The sequence below is a fragment of the Antedon bifida genome, chromosome 3 (genome assembly GCF_963402885.1).
Source record: "Antedon bifida chromosome 3, ecAntBifi1.1, whole genome shotgun sequence".
NCBI classification, from domain to species: Eukaryota; Metazoa; Echinodermata; class Crinoidea; order Comatulida; family Antedonidae; genus Antedon; species Antedon bifida.
In genome coordinates this window covers 18,437,671-18,464,696 of record NC_136228.1, presented here as the reverse complement: position 1 = coordinate 18,464,696, position 27,026 = coordinate 18,437,671, and the positions used below count along the sequence as shown (strand labels likewise).

At 34.4% G+C, this 27,026-nt stretch overlaps 2 protein-coding genes across 2 annotated transcripts; one reads left to right on the top strand and one right to left on the bottom strand.

Annotated features, from left to right (window-relative positions):
* Nucleotides 1-7,266: 7,266 nt before the first annotated feature.
* LOC144836833 (glycerol-3-phosphate acyltransferase 4-like) lies at nt 7,267-20,386 on the top strand. The gene is made up of 15 exons (XM_078691706.1): nt 7,267-7,426; nt 8,689-8,776; nt 9,002-9,147; nt 9,357-9,399; nt 10,629-10,683; nt 11,160-11,225; nt 13,005-13,079; nt 13,717-13,806; nt 13,930-14,023; nt 14,570-14,688; nt 15,020-15,075; nt 16,373-16,458; nt 17,114-17,242; nt 17,720-17,799; nt 18,191-20,386. Exons 1-15 carry the CDS (start codon nt 7,286-7,288, stop codon nt 18,294-18,296), a joined length of 1,374 nt encoding a protein of 457 aa, XP_078547832.1. The 5' UTR covers nt 7,267-7,285; the 3' UTR covers nt 18,297-20,386.
* A 2,219-nt stretch (nt 20,387-22,605) lies between these two features.
* Nucleotides 22,606-25,481, bottom strand: LOC144838198 (uncharacterized). The gene is made up of 4 exons (XM_078693557.1): nt 25,464-25,481; nt 25,215-25,351; nt 24,594-24,866; nt 22,606-24,346 (listed from the first exon to the last, which is right to left on the bottom strand). Exons 1-4 carry the CDS (start codon nt 25,479-25,481, stop codon nt 22,606-22,608), a joined length of 2,169 nt encoding a protein of 722 aa, XP_078549683.1.
* Nucleotides 25,482-27,026: the final 1,545 nt, after the last annotated feature.

Below are 27,026 nucleotides of genomic sequence, written 5' to 3'. Positions count from 1 at the left end.
TCATTTTCTTCAAAATGTATTTAGGCCTACCACCTCAGGGATCTTTCCCCAAACCGGGGTTCTCTATTACAGACTTTACAAATAGTATGCATTGCATTCTTTTGCTACTAATTTTATTATTTTCTGAAATAAATACTTTTTACTTATACTACATTTTTTATAAATCAATCATTTATAATCCAGTATTTCATTTTGTGGTTGGTTTATATGACATTTAGTTTGTTTCGAAGAGCATTGCTAATCTGCTTTGGAACATATTGTACGGAGTACCTTTGATCAATTTTGCCAACTTTATATAATAAAATGGACATAAGGTCCATAGGTCTTCTGGCATAGCATGGTGTTCAAGTACAAAACTTTCTTCTGCATGTTTGACATACAGCAACGATTCATCTGTCATGCGTCTTTCTGCGTTTACACTTAGCATCATATATCTGTTGTCTTGATCTAGGCAGATCTCCTGGATTTCTGGCTCCCAATGCACCACCTGCAACTATACTTACTACTGCATGCCCCCATTCCCATCATTTCATTAAAACATTATAATATATTTGAAAGATAATTTTCAGAGATCAAAGCAAATACCACGTATTCCATAATTATAAAGTTTAGAAATTAATGGTCTATTGTATCAAATGCCTTTGAAAGATCGATGAATAATCCAGAGGCGAATGTTCTGTTCTGTATTGCATCCGTAATTTGAATACTGATGTCAATTAAAGGAAAAGAAGTGGAATAATGTTTTCTAAAACCAAATTGATTAGTAAAAAGAGTATTATGCTTGTTAATAAAATCATAAGTACGATCATAAATAAGTTTTTCGAGAATCTTTTACGTGTGTAAAGCATGGAATAGGAGATCTACATTGCTGTATTGTTTGTGTATCTCATTTTATAATTTTTTTTAATTGATTAATATCTTATTATGTATTATTATTTGTGTCACAGATCCTTTTCCGCATACTTTTATCTGCACTAACATTGTCTGGAACATCTCAATATTTATCAAAGAAATGGTTTGTTTGCTCTTCATAACATAGAGAAAAATATCTCCCAGGATTTTTCTTGTCCATTTAAAATTAAAGCTTCTTTTAACTTTTGCATTTCTGTTTGTCTTATATCATTGTATGCTGCACAATCAAAGGAAATGCATATTATCTTCAATGACATTAAGTGAGAACAATGTGCAATTACCATTTATAGCAGTATTGGCCCACTTGTACGTCCGACCATCTAAAGCTAGTGTGTTGGAGCATATCTTAAATTTTAAGCAAGGAGATATTCCTATAAAAGGTGCAGCCTTAAATTGAGCATATTGAGTAAGTGAGGATTACTTGAGACACTAAATATAAGTTTGTATGACTTACCTCGCTTGCAACATTTACGTCTGATCCTGCTTTTATCAGGTACTTGGCCATCTGAATTTGTATATGTTCTAACTGTTCAATATCTGCTTTACTTCTATTACACCAAGTACTACTGTACAACCATAATTAATTGATGGGTATAGCAGTTATTGGCCCACTTGTACAGTACGTCCGACCATCTAAATCTAGTGTGTTGGAGCGTATCTTAAATTTTAAGCAAGGAGATATTCCTCTATAAAAGGTGCAGTCTTAAATTGAGCATATTGAGTAAGTGAGGATTTTGCTTTCATATCTTCATGCCATTTGTCAAGAAACAATTTATTTTATTACATTAAAGATCTTTACTACTCCAATTTGTAGACTTTATGAAAAATTAATCTAGACTTTTTAAATTGGAAAAAAAGTTAAATATTTTGTTAAAATTATACAATTACTTGAGACACTAAATATAAGTTTGTATGACTTACCTCGCTTGCAACATTCACATCTGATCCTGCTTTTATCAGGTACTTGGCCATCTGAATTTGTATATGTTCTAACTGTTCAATATCTGCTTTACTTCTATTACACCAAGTACTACAACCATAATTAATTGATGGGTATAGCAGTATTGGCCCACTTGTACGTCCGACCATCTAAATCTAGTGTGTTGGAGCGTATCTTAAATTTTAAGCAAGGAGATATTCCTCTATAAAAGGTGCAGTCTTAAATTGAGCATATTGAGTAAGTGAGGATTTTGCTTTCATATCTTCACGCCATTTGTCTAGAAACAATTTATTTTATTACATTAAAGATCTTTACTACTCCAATTTGTAGACTTTATGAAAAATTAATCTAGACTTTTTAAATTGGAAAAAAAGTTAAATATTTTGTTAAAATTATACAATTACTTGAGACACTAAATATAAGTTTGTATGACTTACCTCGCTTGCAACATTCACGTCTGATCCTGCTTTTATCAGGTACTTGGCCATCTGAATTTGTTATGTTCTAACTGTTCAATATCTGCTTTACTTATATTACACCAAGTACTACAACCATAATTAATTGATGGGTATAGCAGTATTGGCCCACTTGTACAGTACGTCCGACCATCTAAAGCTAGTGTGTTGGAGCGTATCTTAAATTTTAAGCAAGGAGATATTCCTCTATAAAAGGTGCAGTCTTAAATTGAGCATATTGAGTAAGTGAGGATTTTGCTTTCATATCTTCACGCCATTTGTCAAGAAACAATTTATTTTATTACATTAAAGATCTTTACTACTCCAATTTGTAGACTTTATGAAAAATTAATCTAGACTTTTTAAATTAGAAAAAAAGTTAAATATTTTGTTAAAATTATACAATTACTTGAGACACTAAATATAAGTTTGTATGACTTACCTCGCTTGCAACATTCACGTCTGATCCTGCTTTTATCCGGTACTTGGCCATCTGAATTTGTATATGTTCTAACTGTTCAATATCTGCTTTACTTCCATTACAACTTTACAACCATAATTTATTTTATTTTATTCAAACTCATTCAACAGCGGGAAACCCGCCCCTTACAGAATGGAATAAACAATATCATACAGTATATATATATAAAAATCTTAAAACCTAAACAATACAAAATTATACTATAATTAATTGATGTGAGCCCAATTGAGCGCCATAATACATCCCCATAATAAATTCTATTAAAACTATCAACATTTTCAAGTATTGATTTGATATATGCACAAATGCGATTGCCCTTTATTTATAATGTACTCAATATGATTGTGATCATTGAGATTATGATTTACATGTATGTTAACACCAAGGTATGTATAATCTTCCAATATATATTCATTACCAAGTTTCCAATTTTTTTTTGTCTACCTTTTTTTCCAACAACTAACACTTTTGATTTGGCATTTTCCATTTCCTGGCAAAACTTGAAGCTATATCAAGCATTTTAGTTAAATCATGTTCACTGTCTGCTAGCAGTACCACATCATCTGCCCAAAATAGGGCTCCTTACCAAATGTCATGGATTCTAATACCAACGTTTTGTGACTTTAAAAGTTTTACAAACTCAATTCCTCAATTTCAAAAGCTTCTGTTGTAATATCTCCAAATATTACTGTACCCTCACACTTATGATACAGTGAATATATCATACAACCTCTTATACCACAGTCCCATACAGCTTTTAACATTCCATCAACAATATTAAATAATTATTTAGGACAGGCAAAATTAATATATAATTAAATTATACATAAGTATAAGTATCCATCTACTGCTTTGGCATATTCATGTAGCAAGTCTTCATTTTTTTCCAGCTTTAGCTTTAGTTTAAGCTGGATAATCTAGTGTCTGCTAGTAACTTATTTGAGGGTAGAGAACAATTAACGTCCTTCCATAGGAGGCCAAACTGATACTGACCATCTTTCGTTCGCGAGACAGTGTAGCATCCATTATAGCCTTAACCTTACCATCTTCAACAGACTCACCCTCCCCATGGATGAGATCATCCACTGACCAGCTTTGTTTAAGGTGTAGAATGTCCTCGTTTGAGCAGCAAGACATTCTATTATTGTTGGACACTTTCTTGTGAAATACGTTGGAACCACCAGTTCTTGAAAAGAAGCTAATTTTTAAAAGATTGACTTCTTAAGATTAAAAAAAAAAGTCCTTTCTAAGATAGTATTGGCTTCTCAGTTGCAAACTCTGACAAGAACATCCTATTCCAGGTTTTGTGGCAACCAAGAAACACTAATCTTCATTACTAGAAGCTTATGTGCAAAATATCATTGTTTTTCAGACCATGTTCGAACGAGATATGCAGATGCAGAGGTGGCAAAAGTGAACCGGTATATTACCAAAAAGATTGCCAACTTGCGAAAGTTGCCAGCGAATTAGTTCGGCTTAATACTTACTTATCTAATAATCTATTATTTTTATAAAATAGATTTTAGTAGGTGATTGTATTATTTTTCAAAATGATTGCATATTAATTTTGGTTATGTTTAATTAACAGACCCAATCTGACTGATGCAATAAGTCATTGTTATAAAGTAGTCTAGTGAGCCAAATATTTAAAGATATAGCAGTTAGAATTATATACATTTTAGTATGTTCAACGTAGCAAAAAATATTTCAAAATAGTTATAGTTAACTATACATACTAATGTATTACAATATTCCAAGCCATTGTGATTTATTTTTATGTTACAGAAATTTAAATATTTGGTTGGAAGGAACCAATATCAATTTCAAATTGGATCCAATTGGTCACTTTGGTGACCTAGGAAGTCACATCGAGTCGTCATCAAAAGATGTTGAAATAAGAATAGCTAAAGCCTGGACTGCCCTCAACTCACTGAAGGTTATCTCTAAAACACAGGATATCAAAAGAAAATTCTTTCAAGCCACAGTTGAATCGGTGCTGCTGTATGTATCCTCTACCTGGACACTAACGAAAGCTTTAGAAGCGAAACTTGATGGTACATACACTCGTATGCTAAGAGTAGTTCTGGACATATCTTGGAGAGATCATCCAACCAAACCACAGTTATACGGAAATACAGTATGCCTCCAATCTCCTCCACAATCAGACAACGGCGTCTTCGCTTTGCTGGACATTGTTGGAGATCGAAAAGAGAACTTGTTTAGCTCTACACTTCTATGGAATCCAAGACATGGTCGTCAGAAGGTTAGACGTCCCCACAAAACCTACATAGATCAACTATGCAAGGACACAGAATGCAATCCGGATGAACTGCCTGCTGCCATTGTCTTGACTTGTCTTTTTGTCATACTCGCGTTTCTGTTTGTCTTTGGCTTTCATGGACGATTTGGCTGCTTGGTCATAGACCAGCTTTAATCGCTCGCGAAATTGTAAGACCAACTCATCATAATCATCGTCATCGCTATTATGATTATCGCTATCAAGTCCAAACATTACATCAATTGGTAGATTGGCATGACGGCCGAACATTAAGTAAAATGGTGCATAACCTGTAGAATCCATATCGCTAACGTATTCCTTCCAGTCCTGTTTACAATCAAGTGGGAGTGTAGCCAGCATGTTGATTAGTGTTCTATTAAATCTCTCCGTAGTTCCGTTACCCATTGGGTGGTAGGGTGTAGTACGCGACTTTGTTATTCCGGCGACTTTGCACACAGATTTAATTATTGTGCTTTTAAAATTACGCCCTTGATCGGAGTGGATACGTTCTGAAATAGTACCTTGGCAACAGTTTCAACCGTCTGGTTTTTCGTTGGGTACGCTAAGGCATATCGGGTGAAATGATCGGTGATAACTAACTAAAACATTCTCATAGCCTCCTTTCGACCGTTCCAGACCAAGGAAGTCGATGCATAGTAGTTCCATTGGTTCGTAAGTGTGATTATTCATGAGAGGCGCACGTTTCACATGTTGATATTTTTTCTTTAGAACACACTGCAGTACATTGATTTGGGTTTATGCGAGCAGGGTCTCTATTAAAGTAGACAGCTCTGCCAACATTTTCTGGTTGTATATTTTTCTCCATTTGCGCAAATGCTGCTTCAAAGGCTGCATCTTTGTCTTTTATGTTGCATTTGTCGTCTCTCTGTGCACGCAGAACATTGGTCCCAATCAGTATGGGCATAGTTTGGCGGTATTTACTGTTTGAGACTACAAACACGGTAACAGCGAAGTATGTTTTATTGAGTATATTGATGTTGCTATTAATAATTCCATAGTATGGGACACTCTGGCCATTTGCCGCTATAACTTCTATTGGTGAACGTTCCATAACTTGTGATTTTAATTCTGGAATTTTGTTATACAATTTAATAGTTATAGTTGATATCTGTGAGCCTGAATCAATAAGGGCGTTACATTTTACTCCATGAATTGATATTTCTGCTTGATTAGTTGGCCCGACAAGATATGTCTGTCCTTTGGGTGTGTGCTTTTCACCATCAACCCACCTACTGTTGTGGTGACCTGCCGTTTCCCGTCGACGCATTTGGGCAAAATCGTCGAATGTGTCCAATTTGGCCGCAGCCGTAGCATTCAAGTCCCCTAGGTTGTGTCGTGTTGGGCCGTTGCTGCGCCGCTTCCTTTGCCTCAAGAAAACTTATTTTTCTTTCCATATCCGTAACTAATCAGTGCAGCGACGTGTCCTCCTCGGAACCTTTGGCATTTGTCGGCGTTATGGGAGGGCTAGGTGTGGTGCGCACGGTTGCTGCTTTCGTTCCCTTTCCAGTAGTCTTATCTCTGATAGTACAGAACTAAATGTCGTAGACCTCGGCCTCATGGGTGCTATTCGTCCAACTACTTCTTGGTCGTACATTCCCCCCGCATTAACAAACAAACAGACTCACCCTGTCTTTGTGTTCTCTGATAAAAACCAGGGGTCACCAGAGGACAAATTTCCGAATTGTTCTTTCAGTTCTTTGAATGCTCTTTGTGGTGTCTGACACTCTCTCGGTAGGTTCAACACCAGCTTCCGTGCAGTTCCTTCCAGATTTCTAACTATTGTTGAAAACTGTAGGTGACTAGGCATGTTGCTACAACTTAATATTGGTACTCCTTTTAGTTGGTGTGCCGGGGTGTAAATTTGTACTGATTTTGGCACCGGTAATAATGGTTTTACCGCTGTATTATACCCCTGAACTGGTCTTGGTAACAGAGGTTGGCCTGGAGTTTCTAGGCTTTGAGACACATCCGGTCTCATCGGGGTAGTATAGTAACCACTATTTCTCTCCCATAATGGCGAATCAGAGCATAATTTAACTTTACAGAAACTTTTAAAATAGTTTTTTTAATGGATTTTACAGAAGGAAGCAAGAAGTTTTTAAAACTTCATGAGGGCGCACTACTCGATTTTTCCATTTTGGTGGTTGGCAATTTTACTGTATTTGTTGATTCGCGAGCATTCAATCAATGGCAAAAAAATGCAGCTTTTTTTAACTCTTCTTGGTGTATACTTATCACCGCTAATTCTTATATTAAGCCTGATTATTATCCCAGCATGTTTTGGGGTTTCCATAGGACTTAGAAAGCTTTATATGCAGTTTCTACTTCGTTTGTTTGAGGTAAGTGCATTCATATAAAGTTGTAGCCTAGGCCTAACTAGCTAGCCTAGGCCTAGCTAGGCTACCCGGCCTGGCAGGTGAACCCCCGGCCTAGTAGTAAGCCTAGGGCCTAGGCCCTAGCTAGTACCTGTACCTAATTTGGTAGCCTTACTAGGCCTCCGCTACTAATTTGTATTCTTCTTGTTGGTTGAGGAGAGCCCACAGCCAGCTAGGCCTAGCTAGCTTACTACTGTTTGCGAAATTTGAAAGATTTCTTTGTGCAAGGACATTTAAAAATATTATTGCGCAATTTGAAATTCAACCATGAATATTTTTTGTGGAAGCCATCTAGGCTAGTAGGCCTAAAGTATCTAAGTTTATTTATAAGGTTAGGTTAGGTTGAATCTGGGTCTGATCATCTTATTCAGTTGGTACTGTCTGTATGATTGCCTCTGTTTTTACCCCTTTTTCTATAGGCCAGCAGCATAAATCATGGGATAGATAGATATACCCACTATACGACTCCCGGGAGAGGTGCGTCGTAGGTGCCTCATTTACAAAAAAATTATTGAAGCAGGAGTGCGTCAAAAACCCTAGATGGTACATACATCACATCAATGAACAATGGCGTGTTAATGAGTGAGTGAGTGGCCGAGCGGTTAAGACAGTGGAACCGTAATCACGTAGCCATAACATCGGCAGGGGTTCGAGGCTCACTCACTCCATGGTTCTGGTGGTAGAACGAGTCTTCTCGGATAAGGACTATAAACCGTAGGTCCAGTGTACACAACTTGCTCGTGTGCACTTTAAAGAACCTAGTACATCTTTCGAGACGTGTAGGGGGTTACCCCGGTGTATTAGTACATCACAGCCACTGATCACCAACTGGGCCCTCTGGGAGATCAGTCTTTGACTGAAGAGGTCACCCAGTATAAAGATAAAACAAACAAACAAACAAAACAAATGTCTGTCACTTTACCACCGCCCACCATAACATAAACAACATGGTCACAGTGTGTCAAAATGGGTGCGTCATGGTCACCTAAGGCAAGTCATATTTTTGATGCATGATGGGTATGGTATTCATACGCACATCCGACAAATGACGCACCTCTCCTGGAGGTCGTATAGTGGGTAATACATTTGACAGTGCATTATGCCAGCCAGCAGCTACAGTATTGCATTTTCGCAGCTACAAATATCTTTTTAAATTTTAATATATTAAAATACTGTAATCCTAACAAAGAATAATGTTTGGAAAAAAGTTGTTTTAAATTTTTCAGTTTGGGCGTCAACGATTAGCTTTAGAAGACAAAAAAAGAAATCATGATGATGAAGAAGAGGAAGAGGAGGAAAATTCATATGAATTAAGTAATAACTAATGTGACAGCTTTTTTAGATTGAACATGTATTGTCTCCCAAAAACATGACAAACTGTTAATTTTACCCAAAACCCCATTGCCTGACAGATAATTTGAGTACAGGGCAAAATATCCTCTGATAGCTTTAATACTTCTGATATGGTGATTATATTGTAAATTCAGTTTATAGACTATAGTACTAGTAAAGTGGGTTTTGTACTCTATTTGACTCTAGGGAGAGACAGAGGAGGAAGTGGTAGGCATATTGCTCAGGGTGTCAAACACCAAAAATCTGTGGGTAATTCAAGAAATGGTATTGGTGAGACACAAAGAGAATTTGAACTATCAGATGGATTATATTTTTGCAAAAAAGCTATGGAAGTAAGTTATGCTGACGATACTTGAAAACCTGGAGGGTGTATAGGGGGAAGAAAGTGCAGTTTTCAAATTAGATTTGATGAAAAGCTCTGAAATTACATCCTTGGTAGATTATTATTATTTTCATATTTCAAAACCAAATTTAACCTGACATAACGATGGTGACAAAAAGAAAATACTGATTAGTTTCAATGTGTTTCATTTGGTTTTAGGCAATAATTGATGATGACGTTACCAAAAGATTTTCAGCAGAGGGTAAGGCTTTTAAAAATTTAAAATTTTGTTTCTCAATAATATTTCTGTAGTCTTTAGTAAAAGTTGAATTTCTGAAGAAAAAAATCTAAAGTGTGCATTTCTACTGCATACATTATCTTCAAAATACTGTAATGGTTTTTTAAAAAATAGTGGAATTATTCCAGAATTTTGTTGCAACACAGAGACACACTATTTATTAGACTTTCTGGTACATATCTTGTTTATTGAAAGAATGGTATGTGGGAATGGTCTACCAACAGAAGAGTTTCACAGGCCACTCTACTATCAAACTATTACTATTTAGAATTAATCCAGGGGATGTATTATCACAGTATAGTTTGTACAATACTGTAGATGTTATCAGCTGTGCTTTATGAACAGGACACAAGGTCAATAAATACAATAGAAAAATCAATGTGCATTGAATATTCAAGAGTTTTAATTTTGATCTACAAAATAAAATCTCTCGTAATTTTATGAATGATAAAGATAAAGTTTGACAAATTGTTGTTATATATGTTATCATCTACAATTAATTATTTCATCTAATGATACAGTAATATTTTGAATTGACCTTGGAGAGCATTAAATAGAAGCAGTTTCTTTATCTTTGTTAAAAAAATGAAAAATTAAAATTAATTTAAAAAAAAAAGACCTTGATTGAATAGGCCATTTTGAAGTTTTAATAAAGTTAATCACTTCGATAGAAAAAAAACTTTTTTTGTCAATCCAATTTTTGGTAAAAGTGAACTATTACTTATTAGTATTATGTGACATTAAAATGGCATATTCAACAAAAACCTTTTTAAAAAAAAGGGACAATATATCTTTAAAAAATGCGATTTTAAATTTTTCTTTATTGCTATGAGGTGACTCAAAGAGGTCTACATTAATGTACTGTAGCAAGTTTGATAATTACATATCTTTAGTCTAGACACCACATTAAATAATGTGATCAGGCTTTGATAAATCATGTCACAATGTTTTCTTCTTTGTTATCTGACTACATTGTGGATTTGTAACATACTGATAACAATTCTATTGTGTTCTAATCTGTGTTAGTCAAACTACAACATAAAGGTCTATAGTGATGCTTGACGACAGAGAACAAGTCGACCGTCATTTTTATTGGTCATCCCGCGCCAGTTTTCCCACACTGTGCATCCCAGTTTATAATTTGTTATAAAATTAATTCCATAAAATTATAATTCAGATATTTTTTTTGACAGAATTACCATCATGGAATCTTTTAACAAGAACCAATATGAATTATCAATATTTAAGGTACTTGATCCGACACATTTTGTAAAAAATAAATTTCTAAAAATAGTTATCTCATTGAAAATGGTATTGGTATTAAGGCACTCAGTTATTGCCCTTTTCCACACTCATGGATTTGACTATGTTCGCCCAGATGGTTTAAATACTAGAGACAAAATGCCCCTCATTGAGCATTTTGCAAGAAAATTAACTTCAGTGGTGGATCCAGGATTTTAAAATTTAGAGGGTGCCTGGGCTGACTGGGGCCCACTTGAATCTTCCCCTGCACTCTCTTCTGTAATAAGGACTTAAAACTGACTGACTTTTAAAAGAGCCATTTACATCTTTCAGAAATACAGTAGTATGGGGTTTCCCAAGTGTTAAAGTGGTAAAACACTGCGTCGAGTTAAGGCGTGATATATCTATGTTCCTAATAACAAACATGTTTTTTCTGTTTGTGTTTTGACGAGTTGTAGTTCAATCTCTCTTTTCTTTTGCAGTATGCGACTGACCATCCTTTGGGTTATGGGATTCATGATTCGTTATTTTATTTTATTACCAATAAGGTAGAGTAGATTCTCAATATCTAATGTAATTATTTTTTGAATGACATTTCATTTACAAATAGGCCAAATAAAATGTTTGATTTTACATCCCTTCAAACAATTAAATTTAACTGTTCCAAGTTGTATATGCTATTATACAAATAATGAATGTTATGAGTGTAATGGTACAAATAATGACATGAGGTGAATGATGATATTTCAGCCTTTATTATATATTATAACCTTTCATCATTCACCAAGTGCCATTATTTGTACCATTACACGAATATAAAACATTAATTATTTGTTTTATATAACATCTAAATAAATTCCTGTCATTTGAATCAGATTGAAGAAAATGTTTGAAACATAGTAAGATTTATTGCTTTTTAAACATGTGCATATTATTTACATTGCATATAAACTCATATATTATAACATACTACTGTAAATAGATTTATTTGGAAAACTGTATTTTAATTGCATTTTTACTTGTTTAAAAAGGTAACTGGTCCGTGGAAGTGCTGTGATTTTTAATTAGATTCACTACTAAGAGTTTAAGATTTTGATATGGATTGTTTCAGATTCTGAAATGGCATTATTTTATTTTATTCAATCGAAACCAACAGCGATAATTACCGCCACTAACAGGTTTGATACAAACAAAGCCAGGACTGTTTAAAGCACCTTGATTGGTCCTAACATTGATCAAGGGCTTCTCTCGTCCAGTGTCCACCTTGACTAGAGGAAAGGCATAAGCCAATACGTCTGAGGCAGATTATTTGATTGGTCTTCTGAAACTTCACACATTTTTGTAGACAAAGTACAGCTCATAGACTTTTCTTTTTATTACTTGTTGTCATCTACTTCAACTTGGAAATCGACATACCTTGAAGGTTCTCTCTACCACGGTTAGCAAAGTAAAATCAATATCAATTTATTTTGAAGTCCATCTGGTGTACTCTAATATCCAAAAAGTCAAGTATTTCCCCATGTCTTCTTCACTCACTGCTTGTTTGTGTTGCACTACACCTTTACCATCTTAACAAGCATGGCTTTGTATGTTTTATTACTTTCTTTGAGGACCTTACTGTCGGTTATATCCACATCGTTTTTATCGTGGAAGTGTCGGCCTAGGCCATATCGAATCGCATGCATCGATTTCTTTGTATATACAATTCATTTGTTCGTAGACCCCCGAATCGACTCAAAAAACAATCAAATTCTGTCGTGCTTAACCTTTCTACTTCTGCCAATGTTGTGCCTGAAGCTTGTGAAAATGCCTCTAGCCTTCAGATGGCATATTTAATTTGTCTTTTCGTGTTGACAGAATCTGCAGTCGGCCATTTTGCTAACTTATCGTCTGCTGTGAGCATATCGCGTCATGCGTGTTGCTGCCTCCAGTGGTGTTTACAAATGAAAAACTGAGGCCAGACGACAGGTGGCGCTGTTGTATATCACAGTAATTTGTATACTAGATTTTTTTCATCCACGAAATTTAAAAAAAAGTACTATTAAACGCAAATGACAGGAATTTATTTAGGTGTTATACAGTATAAATTATAATATTCTCATTAAATTGGTATGTATTGTTACAATACCTAATGGTAAAGCCCTGCATCAAAAAACAAAATATATGACCAGGCCTTTTTTTTTATCATATAATTGATTGGTACTGGTACTGGTTCAAATAACCGTCTCACAGAGACATCTGGTAGCCATTGACTTGAAGTTGGCATAGAAGAAATATTAAATTGGAAGAGAAACATTCTAAATCATTTTTTTAAATATTATTATTAGGTTAGCCGTGACTGTATTTGCATTATCTTATCTAATAACATCTACCACATTACTGGGATGTATGCCAGATTCAAAGTAGGTTTCAGAATTATTATTTTAAGCGTTCATTTACAAATCTCCTTATGATAACCACAGATGTTGTTTAATTTAATTTTGGTTGTAATGCTACAACCGTCTTCAATAGAACTAAAATGTTGAGACATTCTCAACCATACTTTATTTCCTTTTGGAAATACATGGTGTACCGCAAACCTAACTTTACCATTTACCATTATTATTATCGTGATCATCTTGCCATAATCATTTTTATCATCACCATTATCATCATCTTCATTGTTGCTGCAAAGCAGCTATTTGTATTATGCACAGCAATTTGGCCTCCAGTCATGCCTCATTGCTTGTCTGATCCAAAAGGTCATTGTTTGACTACAAAACATTTGGCCTAAGACAACCTAGGCAAGTTTACAGCTCTTGCTCTCTGCAGGTGAAATCATTGATTGCAGGCAATGATTGTACACTGTACATTGTCCATAGGAGGTCTTTTGTTGTCCAATGAGAAGCATTTGGTTTGTGTCTTTTTTAGGAGGGCTCTGCATCATCAAAACTATGTTATGCCTTGCATAGCACTCACTCACCCTTTTTAATTTATAGTTATAAATTAATGTAAAACAAATAAAATTTGAATTTGAAATAATTTTTTTTTTCATTCCAGCCTCAAACAAATACTTAATAAATATGTAAGTTTAACCGTCTATAGGATATTATGCCGCTGTTTCTCAGCTATGATCACCTACCATGGCCGGTAAGTATACAAAAATCTAGTGTTTTTTTATGTAGGAATTTACTATAGCTATCTGTAAAAAACATTTGTGTACTTGTCTCGGGACATGTTAGAATGTTTAACAATATTTTTCTTGTAATTCAGAGATAATCGGGCTGTAGGTGGTGGTATTTGTGTTGCTAATCACACTTCACCAATAGACGTTTTAGTACTTGCCAGTGATAATTGCTATGCATTTGTAAGTCAATTTGTTATTTATATAAATTATATTCATTTATTATATTTTGTAAGAGAGTTGCAGTACCAAGTGGTTAGGACACAAAACAGATAGTATATCCAGGTTCTATTAGTATACCTTTCTACAAGTAAAACCATATTATAATTTGTAAGAGAGTTGCAGTAGCCGAGTGGTTAGGACACTTGACTATCATACAGAAAGTTGACCTGGGTTCTATTCAATGGAAAGGAACTGGCCACCCTACCACGTAATGCTAGGCTTGGAAGTTAGGCCATTAAAAAAGGCAATACTACAACTTTAGAGGCAGAGTAGAACAGTTATAGACAGCCCACACACACATTGATTTCCGAACGCAATCAATCAAAAACGTCGCGTGGCAAAAATTATCGAAATCTTTACAGAAAGCTGAAAGTACATTAGAGGGCGTTAATTATCACCAGTAGATATAACTTTTTCATTAAGGCTAATTTAATGCGTAATTAGCCAATCAAATTGCAAGAATACAATGTGTTATAATATGAAATAATTCCCAAAACATTTGTTTAGATTGGTCAAAGTCATGGTGGTTTATTTGGTGTAATTCAACGAGCTTTAAGTAGGTCAGGAACTGACCATATATGGTTTGAAAGATTTGAAATTCAAGACAGAAGGGGTGTTACACAAAGGTATGTAACTTGAAGTACTCAAGTATAATTTCAACCCATAGATGACAATGACAACTTCTTTTATTTTATTTTCTTTAAGTTCACTGGAGAGCTATTCCATAATCAATTTTTTTGGTAAATGTTTAATGCAATCAAGTCCCTTGTTTTTGTAAAATTTCATACCCAGGCCTCCTTTTAGATTGGGTCATATAAAGTACATTGCTTTGATTACTGTAGCGAAAAAAAAAAATCTTGTACACCCATCCTTGTCACTGGGCCATGTTGTCCTTGTGACAAATATGTAATACAACCTCCTGATGCCGAATGTAAAATTGTACATTTTTTATTTCAGGTTAAAAGAACATGTTGAAGATGCAAGAAAATTACCAATGTTAATTTTCCCCGAAGGTATTTTTTTTTTTTTTTTACATTTTGTTCTTCAGACTAGATTTACATTTATTATTACCTCCGCCAAGGAGGTTATATTTTCACCCCTGTATGTTTGTCTGGGCTCGCACTGGCCGATCGCTAAGTCGCCATGGGCGAAAACGTTTCCAGATTGGCGAAAAATAAAACGGCTACTTTAGCCATTTTGGCTATGACATATGATAAAATAGATAATAAAATAATCATTTTGGCGAAAGCATAAAGTCCAACTAAAAGGTCCATTTGTCGATCTTCAAGCATTTTATTTTGTTCGTTATCATGTTGTTTACTTCAAGCTCCATTTTTGTCAACTTGTTTCGTTGTACCAGGCGTCTCTTTGTTATTTCAATATGATGGAGATAGCAGAGGTAGACTGCACAGAGAGACAGACGTTACACGACATATGGATGATGGAGTCTACCTAAACTATCACTTGTTGCGCTGCACAAACGATCGACGACTCGACAACCGACGGTCGGCTATTTACCGGGATTGTCTATTTTTCGATAAGGGTGCTCTTTTCAGATTAAAAAAAAACATAGTATCTTCAATGAATGATCTTATCGAAATCAATATTTATGCGTTATGCATTTTAGGCTCCAATAATGTAGTTTCATATTTTACCCTTAATAAAGTTTCCTCGTGCGTGCAGTGCGTCAGTAGAGTAAACAATGTGAGAGGCTGGATACATAACCATTACACCACACTGTCATCCACAACTTTGTAGTGTGCAGTTAACATATTTACAATTAGAACTAATAAAAAAAAATGTAAAAAAAAAAATATTCAGGGGGCATTTTATGTAGGGGAATTTTACAGTAGGCGGAGGTTTGTACTCTCGGAGTACCCTCTAGTTTATTTTGTGGGGGCATAAACAACATTTGACAGTTAATTGACTAAATTGTTTCAACACAATCTGTGCCTGTTATCTCGTTGATTGAAAGTCAGGATTGAAAGGGGAAAATGGAACAGGACACCACAACAAAAATGCACGTCCAACATTTTTTAAACTAATTCAGTTGAAGACGAAATTTCCTTTTAATTTATTACTCGGAAAACAATTTTTCCCATCATTTTATTATACATACCCGTCTATAAATAAATTATGTTTACTCATGTCAAATATTAATTTATCAACTGCCCGGTGATATACTGAAATTTAATTAATTAATTTGAAACGTTAAAGATGAAGAAATCTGTAGTCCGTTGTATACAACTAACCTTTCGATTAATTTTTTATATCTTTTTGATAAAAAATGAATTGTTATTATTTCCAAAGGTACATGTATCAATAATACATCAGTAATGATGTTCAAGAAAGGAAGTTTTGATGTTGGTGGTGTGATATATCCAGCTGCTGTTAAGGTTTGTCATTGCACACATTCATTGCTTGTACAATGTTTATTCATAATAATTTTATTCTATTTTATAATACTAAATATGGACAAAGTTAGGTCATTTCAATTGATGTGTTGTTGGTCGTCATTTGGACATAGAAGCCATCAAAACTCTCAAAGCAAGGAAACACAACCCAACTTGAGATGAATTTACACTACATAGTTTGGTTGTCTGTCTTCACTAATCAAATGCTCCTTACTTTCTTCCCACCAAAGTTTAGAATGATGTTCTTGCCTTTGGTTATTTTTTTGTTTAATGTCTTTAGGCTCATGTGACAAGGGATTACCAATAGTAAATTAATCACGGTCTTAGGTGGTAATCCTCCTGAACTGGGGCTATTTTGTGAACCAGTTCACTGGGGTAACCCCCTACTTGTCTCATATAATGAACTGGGTGCTTTAAAGTGCACACGGGTTATACAGTAACTGTGTACACTAAGACCTAAGTTGATAGTCCTTATCCAAGACTTGTTACACCATCAGAACTAGTAGCGAGTCGGCCTCGAACCCATGCCAATATTGTTGGCTCTTTAGGTTTGATAATTGTAATACAGTAATGATGTGGTAGGGATAACAGCGTAATTTAATTTGCTTTTTTTTTGTCAATATGTTTTGTTGTTTAGTATGATTCAAGATTTGGTGATGCATTTTGGAACAGTAGTCGTTTCTCTGGTATGCATTACCTCTTGATGATGATGACAAGTTGGGCAGTTGTAGCTGATGTCTGGTATCTTCCACCAATGTATAGACAAGTACGTATAAAACAATTGTTCAGATATATTCTAATATTTATTGGAAGACAATCAATATATCACCAGCCGGAACAAAATATTTTCTTTAGTAATGCTTTACAGATATAAATTAATATACAAATAATGAATGTTTATGAAAACTAATTTCATAAGGTGAAATTCTATATCACCGAATTAAATTATTTGTACCATCGAACATCCTTATTTGTTTAATACAGTATAACATTTCTTGTCATTATCATTGAGAGATCGTGTCGCTGCTTCCGTTCGCAGAACAGACAGTGCTGATATTAGAATTCACGCAGATTTTTTTGTTCTTATGCGAGAATATAAGAATATATTTTTTTTTTACATAAAATGTACTATTACACGATTGTTAAATAATACATACTTTTGCATGTCATGTGACCCACAATCGTCCAATTAAGTGACAGGAATTTATTTAGGTGTTATATAATGTTTTATATTTTTCAACAGGATGGTGAAGAAGCTGCAGAATTTGCAAATAGAGTCAAAGCAGAGATTGCCAAAAAGGGAGGACTTGTTGACCTTGTATGGTATGAAATTTACCTCCTAATTTTAAACTCTTGAGGGAAGGATTAAGAATTTTAACTGAAATCTTATGAAAAAAGTGTTTTATTTTATCTTTATTGTACTATAATAATGGACAATGTACATAAACCATAATCATGTAGTAAACTGCAAAAAATGTTGGTGAGACAGATAATGGAGAAAAAGGTCAACAAATAGAAAAAAGTTAGTTAAAGTTATGTTATATCAACACTTTAAAATCTTTCTGCTGAAATCAGGGAATTCAAAATTCAAACCTGACGTCTCACACCCAACCTGGTTGCGGTGAAATCTGATTGATCTAATCTAATTAAGCTAAATTATGTATCACTATATAAAATCTGATGGTTTAATTATTTTTTTTCATTTGTTTATTAGGGATGGTCAACTGAAAAGAGCCAGAGTAAAAAGTGAACTGATTCGAGAAGAACAACTAGAATACAGCAAAATAATTGCAAGCGCCAAAGCCAACCACAAAGATTAAGATCCATCTATATTTTTATCCAAAAGCGTTTATTCTACATTATGCACAATTTTAAAATAAAAGTTCATATCAGCTATTTTTATTCTAAATTTTAACTTTTAGAAAGAAATTTTTTAAATGACCGCAATATTGATGCTGAATTAAAGCTATTTTGATTTGTATATTTAAATATGAAGCTACCAGTAATGAGGAACCCAATGGTAATTCTATTTTTAGAATTTGTTAGGTTAATGTTAAATACAGTATTAAATTGGCTGGTATCCAGTTTAATAAACATTCATATTAATCAAACTGTAATTTATGTATCTATGTTCTATTTTAATGTCCCCAAAAACATGAAAAAAGAAGATTAATAAAATCTGACTTTAAATAGGCCATTTTGCAGTTTTAATAAAGTTATTCTCTTCTGTAAAAAAAAACCAAAACAAAAAATTATTTCACTTATAAAAAGACAAAAGAAGGTTAATTTTAACCAAATACCATTCATTGTCTGACAGACAATTTAAGTATGTTTTGCTTTTAATTTACATTTTTTTCAATCCAGCTTTTGGTCAAAGTGAATAACTATTAATATGTGACATTAAAATGGCATATTCAACAAAAAATGTGGAAAAAAAAAAATGTTTAGGGGACAATATATCTTTTATCTTACATTTTACTAATTTTTAAACAATGATAATAATAATAATGTTCAATTTACTATAGCGCAAAATGCAGGACGCTTCTAAGCGCTGAACAATCAACAGAAAAAAGAAGAGCAAAAACTAAAGAAAATGCAAATGATGAATGACGTGGCATAAGCAATAATTATAAAACTTGTTTAATGCACTAAATTATATATCTGTTATACTGTAAATCCAATTATAGTTAGGCCTAAGCACATATTTTCAGTAAATACTATTTTATTTTAAACCATATGTTTATGTAAATTATTCTGTTATATTTTTTAATTAAGTTTAAAATTGTGTAATCATAAATATTGTATTAATGTCATATGTTTTTGGGGTTAAGATAGTGGAAGTATTTGTTCAGTTGTATTTAAAAAAAGAAGCTTTCGATCATTATCTATTGATTGATATTTTTTGTCAATTTGATTTCTTTATAAGGCAATAATTGAAGGCATCATCATCATTCGTTACACTATTCGTCTTGGGTAGACATTGCGTACGCTAATCGTTTCCATGACTCTCTTTTGGTGGTCTGATGGTCTGTCATTAACTTTGCGATCGATGTATTTGCTTTTTTGAGTTCTTTGTTTATGTTTCCTATCCAGGTAGTTTTGGTCTGCCAACTTTTCGAATGGATTCTGTCAACGCTAATTTGGCTGGAGTGTCCATCGGAAGCCTTAGCATATGTCCGGTCTATTTGTATTTTCTTTTCCTTATTATGTTTAACCATTTTAGTTCTTTCATTCTGCTGTATAGTTCTATATTTCTGATTGTGTACGGCCACTTAATTTTTATAATTTAAAAAAAAAACAGTCAATTTCGTCCTCTTGTTTTTTGGTTATTGTCCATAATTCTGAGTTGTACATGAATATGCTTCTGATGTATACATTGAATAGTCTCATTTTTACTTCTAGTGATAAGTTTTTGCTTGTTAGAATTTCTTTAATACCAATAAAATCATTATCAATTTTGTTTCTTTACTATAAGCCAATAATTAAAGGATCTACAAATAATTTTCTTTTAAAAGATATAGATAATTTACTTTTTATTTAGTTATTTAAACCATAGAGATATTATAGTGAACTATAATATCTCTATGTTTAAACATATATTAAATGTATTAAATATGAAAATAGCCATTGAGAAATACAGGGCAGATCTGTGTGTTGTACTTGCCGTTAATAGTGGTTGCCTACCAGGGGAGCCTAATTATGAATAACAATTTTTGTTCTCGGTGTTTTGTGGGTGCTAATTTGTTATGTACCCGCTCCACCTCGTTCTTATTTAAGATATTCTTTCATGATCAATCTTTTAACAGTATTGAATTGGTGGGTTGAAATTTGCGTGCAATCAGGAATTATGTGTTTTAATTAGTATGTCGATGGATTAAAAAAACAAACTATTTATGTTTATTTGTTCATACTTTTTGTTGTCCTGTGTTCATGTCCTAAATAAAAAAAATAAATAAAATGACGGGCAGCGTATTTTTTTTTTCCAGGACGAACGTGGGCAATTTACATAAATGGGCGTGGCTTAACCTCCAAAAATACTCTCGCGCATGCGTACTTGGACTGAAATAGTTGTGAGGCGACAGAAAGCCATTCACGGATCTAAATAATCGCGTACAAAATAACAAATGTTTGTATCTGCTTTTTTCTGCGTTAAGACATACAGATTTTTTTACTAATTTGGTGCTATGACCATGCTAGTTAATGCTAGTTGTGCCATTATTGGTAAAATAGACAGTGGGACTGTCGTTATGCTCTCAGGTCTGAGAGTTAAGTGTTACTGCTAGGCCTATTGTAATATAGTATCAAGTATTATTGAATAAACAATATGTGTTACGTGCAGTCAAGCGAGTAAGAGTCTTCATTACAAGTCAGAAACCTCATAACACTATATTACACTATAGCTGTTACTTGAAAAGCATGCTACTGATGCTAGTATTTAGTCTAAGGCCAGGGTTAAATACTGCTATAATAGCAGCTATTTCTGACATAGCTCGAAAAGCAGTTGTGGTTGCTACGTGAAATGTATTATTGCTTAAACCTATTTATCTTAATTTTGTTAATAAACAATTTTGATTTATGCTGTCAAAGGGAAGTTTCAGATCAACGAAACAACAGAATACTCGATCCCTCTTTTAAGTTTTACTTAAATATTTTTGGATTGTGCTGTTTAGGATGAAAATATTATCTAAGTGTGCGGAATACCTTGCAAAGCCTGATTGTTTTTGATAAATAATGTTATTGTTTTCAGTATGGTTTATTAAAAATATTTTGCCGAGAACTGGAATGTCAAAAATGTATAAGTAAAATAATTATTTTTGCTGGTTTTTTTTTCTACAGAAGTGAATAACTATAATTTAAGAACTGCAAAATGAGCTATTCAAAGGCTGATTTTATTCATTTCATTTTTTTATGTTGTTGGGGGACAATACATCTTTAAGGGTTAGGTATTATTATTTGTTGGTATTAAGATAATCGTGGTCATCGTACATGATGTTATGTTCATTTTCGTTGTTCCAAAGCAATAATAACTACCTATTTTAATGACATCTAAGAAAGTCACACTGTCTGCAATGTCTTCATGTTTATCAATATGTGTACTTACAACTAGGTGATGTTTTGTAAACCACCAGTTTACAAGAATAATATTAATGTTCCTGGCCAAAGTGTTATGGGTATAAAATAAAAAATATTGGAAAAATAGGTGACTATTTAATGATACCTTATGAAGTGATGTTTGTAGTTTCAATGGCATTATGTTATTCTTAACTAATAATGGCAATAGACTAACTCAACCAGATACACATAAATTCAAATTGCACATCCTTTATTATAACTGTTTTAAAAGAAATTGTAAATACAGTATAATTTAATAAATCCAGAAAAAGAGAAATGTTAAAATAAAACAATACAAATATTACGATTACTATTTTCTAATGTATCTTTTGTTTCATTACAGAATTCAATGTATACAGTACATACAGTACTGCTATTTGTATTTATATATTATCATATATGACGAAATATAATCTCTTGCTTGAGTATTTGGTTTGGTATATCATTTTATTAAGGGCTTTGTACCTAACCCTGTAAATAACCTCAACTATGAACTGAACCTAACCCTCTAAATAATCTCATCTATCAACTAAACCAAACTCTCTAAATAACCTCAGCTATGAACTGAACCTAATCCTCTAAATAATGTCAACTATCAACAAAAACCTAACACTCTAAAAAGTGTCAACTACTGTATCAACTAAATCTAACCCTCTAAATAATCTCAACGTGTTCATTATGAAAATGGGCTGTGAAACAGCAGTACTATGAGAATTTACTTTGAAGTGTGGCTTTTGCCGAGTGATGCATTTTGTAAAACACAAAATGAAAGGTTGTGCGGGGCTGCCGATCGCTTCTTCCTTGGAAGGTCATGCATGCTATTTGGTGTGTTGGTTTTGCGTTTAACAGCATAGCCATGCTCGGTGGTGAATGCAGCCTTTGATGGTCAAACGCCTCCTCCCACCCAGTGGCATCTTACGCCTAGCAACAGATGTGGGCTGCACTCCAATTTTGCTAGATGTTTGAAGTCCCCTTGCCTTGACCTTACACCTCGATGCTAATGATGCCCCACTGTACTTAACCAAAAGTATGCAGAGCACTGACAAGGTGACTGTGTGTAGTGAGCTTGTTATAGTTTGAGACGAAATGCTTAACTGCCTTCTCAAACTCATGATCCCCGTTTCTCAGCTCTTGTCGGATTGAATTAAATGTACACTCTAACTGTTCTTCAACCTGTGGCACACGCTTGCTTGGTTGGCCAAATTGATTAATCAGTGTTGCCTGTGATCTTAACGATTGGATGCGGAGGATCTGGGGGTCTTGTAATTGTCCCATATGGTGTGCACCACCTTTAGCTGGGGTTGCATCATCATCTGCTGTACAGGACGTCCCTTCTGTGGAGGCTGTTCCTTCTGTGGAGGCTATTCCTTCTGTAAAGGAGGTTCCTTCTAGGGAGGCGGTTCCTTCTAGTGAGGGGGTTCCTTCTAGGGAGGAAGCTTCTTCTGTGGATGAGGCATCTTTTGAAGAGGAGACACTGATGTTTCGGCAGTTGTCAGTTTGCAATATACCACTCCTGAGTGGCTGAAACCAATGGTCATCAATTGCATCTCCACCAGTAGCAATTGTGTAGAAAAGCTTTCTCATGTCTACAGACTGAACAGGGAGGAAGTTGCTTGATTCTATACTGTATTTGTGCATAATAGCTGCTTGGTGCTTGCATGGAGCACCTGTTCTACCTATTGGGCATGTGCAGATTCCAATGTCCATGTTCACATTGTAATAAATGTTTTCCCTGGCACTTTTTACTGTGTACTCTTGACAATTTCCTAGCTTGGTGACAGCATCCGGGGAAACATCTTTCGGACAAGGGTAGAATCGAGAAATCAAGTTGTTGCTGTTGAGGCGATTGTTGGCGATGTCTGTCAGCTTTCTTACATTATAATTTTCCAACCGGGTCAGAACAAAATCAGTAAGTTGACAGATATTGAATGCCTTCAGCCTGTAGAAGATTTTGTCTTTGAGAATTCTCATGGCAGCTTCACAATAAGCTGTAGTGTTGTTGCCCCTTGTTCTCAGATCTTTCCTGTGGGCTAGTGACCATGTCACTCTGCGCTCATAGATTTCATTCACATGAGCTACAAAGCCTGGATACTTTAGGGAAGTAGCATCAGCTTCTGTTGTTCTTTTGAACATGCTGTGTAGGTCATCCTCAGTCTCAGCATACACCATGGCTTTGAAGATGTTAAGGAGATGGGGTCGATCATTTTTATCAATCTTGTGCTTGCTGTCCCACAGCCATCTCCACATGGCTTGAAGCAAGTGGAAATGGCACAGCAGCAAGACAGAATTAGGATAAACTTCATGCAGGGCCAATCGAAGTGATGTGCAATCATCTGTCATAAATATACCTGGACCATTACTTGCATTGAAGAAAGCACTCTCTGGTAAAATTGAATGAAGCAGCTTGAAGGCAGATGTTAAAGTGGACTCGGACTCAGAAGATGTTATTAAAACACCAAGTGGAAGAGCACCAGCAGGGCTATGCGTCAGCAATAAAAAGACTCTGCAGTTCTGGCGATCCATGTTGCCAGAGGAGTCCACAAAAACCATCTCTTTACTGATTTTCCACATAGAGTGTACTCGCTTCATAAGGGGTGTGCAAATAGCAATGACGGTCTGGCCATCACCGGTTGTCTCTAGCTTTACACATTCATCATTGTGGTTCTCATTAAAATCTTGAACCTTTTTGTCAAGGAATAGCATCATTTTTGCTCCACCGGTGTCCCCATAGTGTGTCCTGAATTCCTTGTAAAATACCCTAAAATCAACAAAAGAGAACACATACCAAAAATTAGGTATACATTTTTTGTCGCTTGCATACTATATAAATACTTGATAAAGTTTTTTGTTTTCGTCCACTAAGCAGCCCGGACAAATTGGAATGCTTCAAGCATTTTTACTTGTTTCTATAGACCCTGAAGATCAATCAAACATCCTGTTCCCAAACTGTATACAATTTTGAAAAGAGCAATGTAGAACTTTGAAAAGCATAGACAGAATGTTACCTGTAACAGTACTGCAAATCAGGGCAATGGGCTCTGTCTGCAGAGACTCTTGTGTACTCAACATCTGTACAGCCTTCTTGAAGATCATATTTGATGGTATCCAGAGCAGATGATGGTGAATGGCCTGATCTGTAGAGCTCAAGAAGCTTCTCCGTTGCATCATCACTTACATCCCTTTCTCGAAGGGCATCAGCACTTGCCACCTCATGGTTGTGATCCCACTTCAAGGTTATGATTGTTGGATAACCTTGCCCTATGTGTTTATCTTTAGACCTGAACAGTTAAAACAAAAATTTAAGCTGTAACTGATGCATTGGCTTTAATGAATCATCAGAGACAGACAGTACAGGAACTTGGGAAAACAATTTAAACAAAAGTAAACTGTGTGTGTTGATATTAAGACACACATAAATCCTTGTCATTTGAATTGGTACAACATATTTCAACTCAAAGAAATGAAGTGGTTAACACAATTTTCTTGCAGATGGTAGCTTTTTCTCAGGAGGATTAGAACCAGTGCCAAATTAATAGGCCTAACATTTACATTTTTTAAATTTGCGTCAATGTATTGTTTCTATACCGTCATGTCTTTTAAATTTCTTTAAAAACAATCATGCTTACCTGTTTCGACCACGACAGTCAGCTGTCCTCTTCACTATGACAAACATTGTGCTCGGGCAGTTGGTGTTTTTGGAACCTTTCTTCAGGTCAGCTGTTGAGGATCGTGGATGGGTGTTATGGTGACAGTGCAAGTCAACCTGTTATAAAAAAACATACATCATGTCAATCAGGAGGTGGCAGGTTCCATCCATTAAAAACAGGACAATAATTATCAAACTGATGATACTGTATGTAGAAAATATTTATTACGTAAAGTAATGTTAGCATACTTCAGATGATGAGTATTTGGTACAATATTGCAAAACAGCATTTGTGCCCATCTGATTTAGAACTTGTTATCATAGCTATTTTATTAAAGATCTTTATCCTGTCCAAATCAAACCATACAAAATTCCTTGCTGCAATGTGAACTTTTATCGAATTCATGATAATTCTTCAAAACCTCTAATAAAAACAAAAACAAAACTATGGAAATTAGCTGATAGTGATAAATTCCTGTTAACGAAACACAACACAACTATATATATAAACTAAAAGACACACAAATTATAATAAATAAGTTAACAAACGTTTCATAAGTAAACAACTTTTTATTAATGCAATATATTTTGTAATAGATAACATAAAAAAATATGCAGAAAATAATGTAAACATATATTTTAGACAAAACAAATTAATACATTAAGAAAACATTGGGTACTACGTATAAGTCAAAATATTAAAATTATTATTAATATTAAAGAGGATAAAAATAAGAAAATAGCAAAAAAATGTAGAAAATTCTTAGAGATTCTGTAATTGTTGTTTACAAACATTGAATGAATAAAGGTGGTGGTTAACCACAAAAGATAAAAAAAAACCAAAAACACAAAAACAAAACCCAAGTAGTAATTTATACTGACAACTATCAACAGTTAAAATAATATCCTTACAGCTGTCACAACTTTCACACACGATACGAGACAAATTTCTGTACATACCCGGAAGACATTTTTTTGTCCGCTATTTGGATATGTTTTGTTTGTCCTCCATGTTGAGTAAGAAGTTCCTTCAAACTCTTTAAGCCACCTTAGTGTTTCTTCAGCAGAGGTGAGTGGTAACCTTAGGGTACATAGCATTGAATTTCCGTTTTCTTCATAGTGGCAAATTTTATACTTGTGACCTGATTGCAATTCTGGAAGTATTATCTGTAAGAGAAATTAATTTATAATCAGATGGCTTTAATGGCATAAAAATGGCCTTAATCAGTATGCTGGTGATGTGACAGACCTCAAAACATTCAACAAAAAGAGGTCTAGAGCAACCAACATCTTATGACGAAAACAAACATGTATGTATTTTACTTGTTTGTCCCTGTTGTTGCAATCCAAAACTAAAGAAAGAATAATATTAAAAGGGGTGTGTTTATGACGAAATTAAGTGTTGTACTTGTAGTAATTAACCCATTATCAAGCCAAACGTTGTCCTTTTTAAAAGCAAATGACTTGCTTTTAATATGTAGGGCTATGCTCTACTGGGCTGGGAAAGATGTCATAGGTTATGGACAGATCTACATATACCATGTAATTATACATATGGTACCCTGTTCTCATTTGTTTATTTCTGCTTCAGAACCATTTTTTACATTACACACATTGCCTTTGATCCCTGCAGTATGCCACAGACCACGCTGCAGCCCGAATGACACACTGGGGTGATTGTTTTAATACCATGAGATTTACACAACATTAACGTCTATATGTATGAGTATAACTAGAGTAGGCCTATATAGGTAGTTGTACAACAAGTAACAGTGTACACGCGCATGTAATT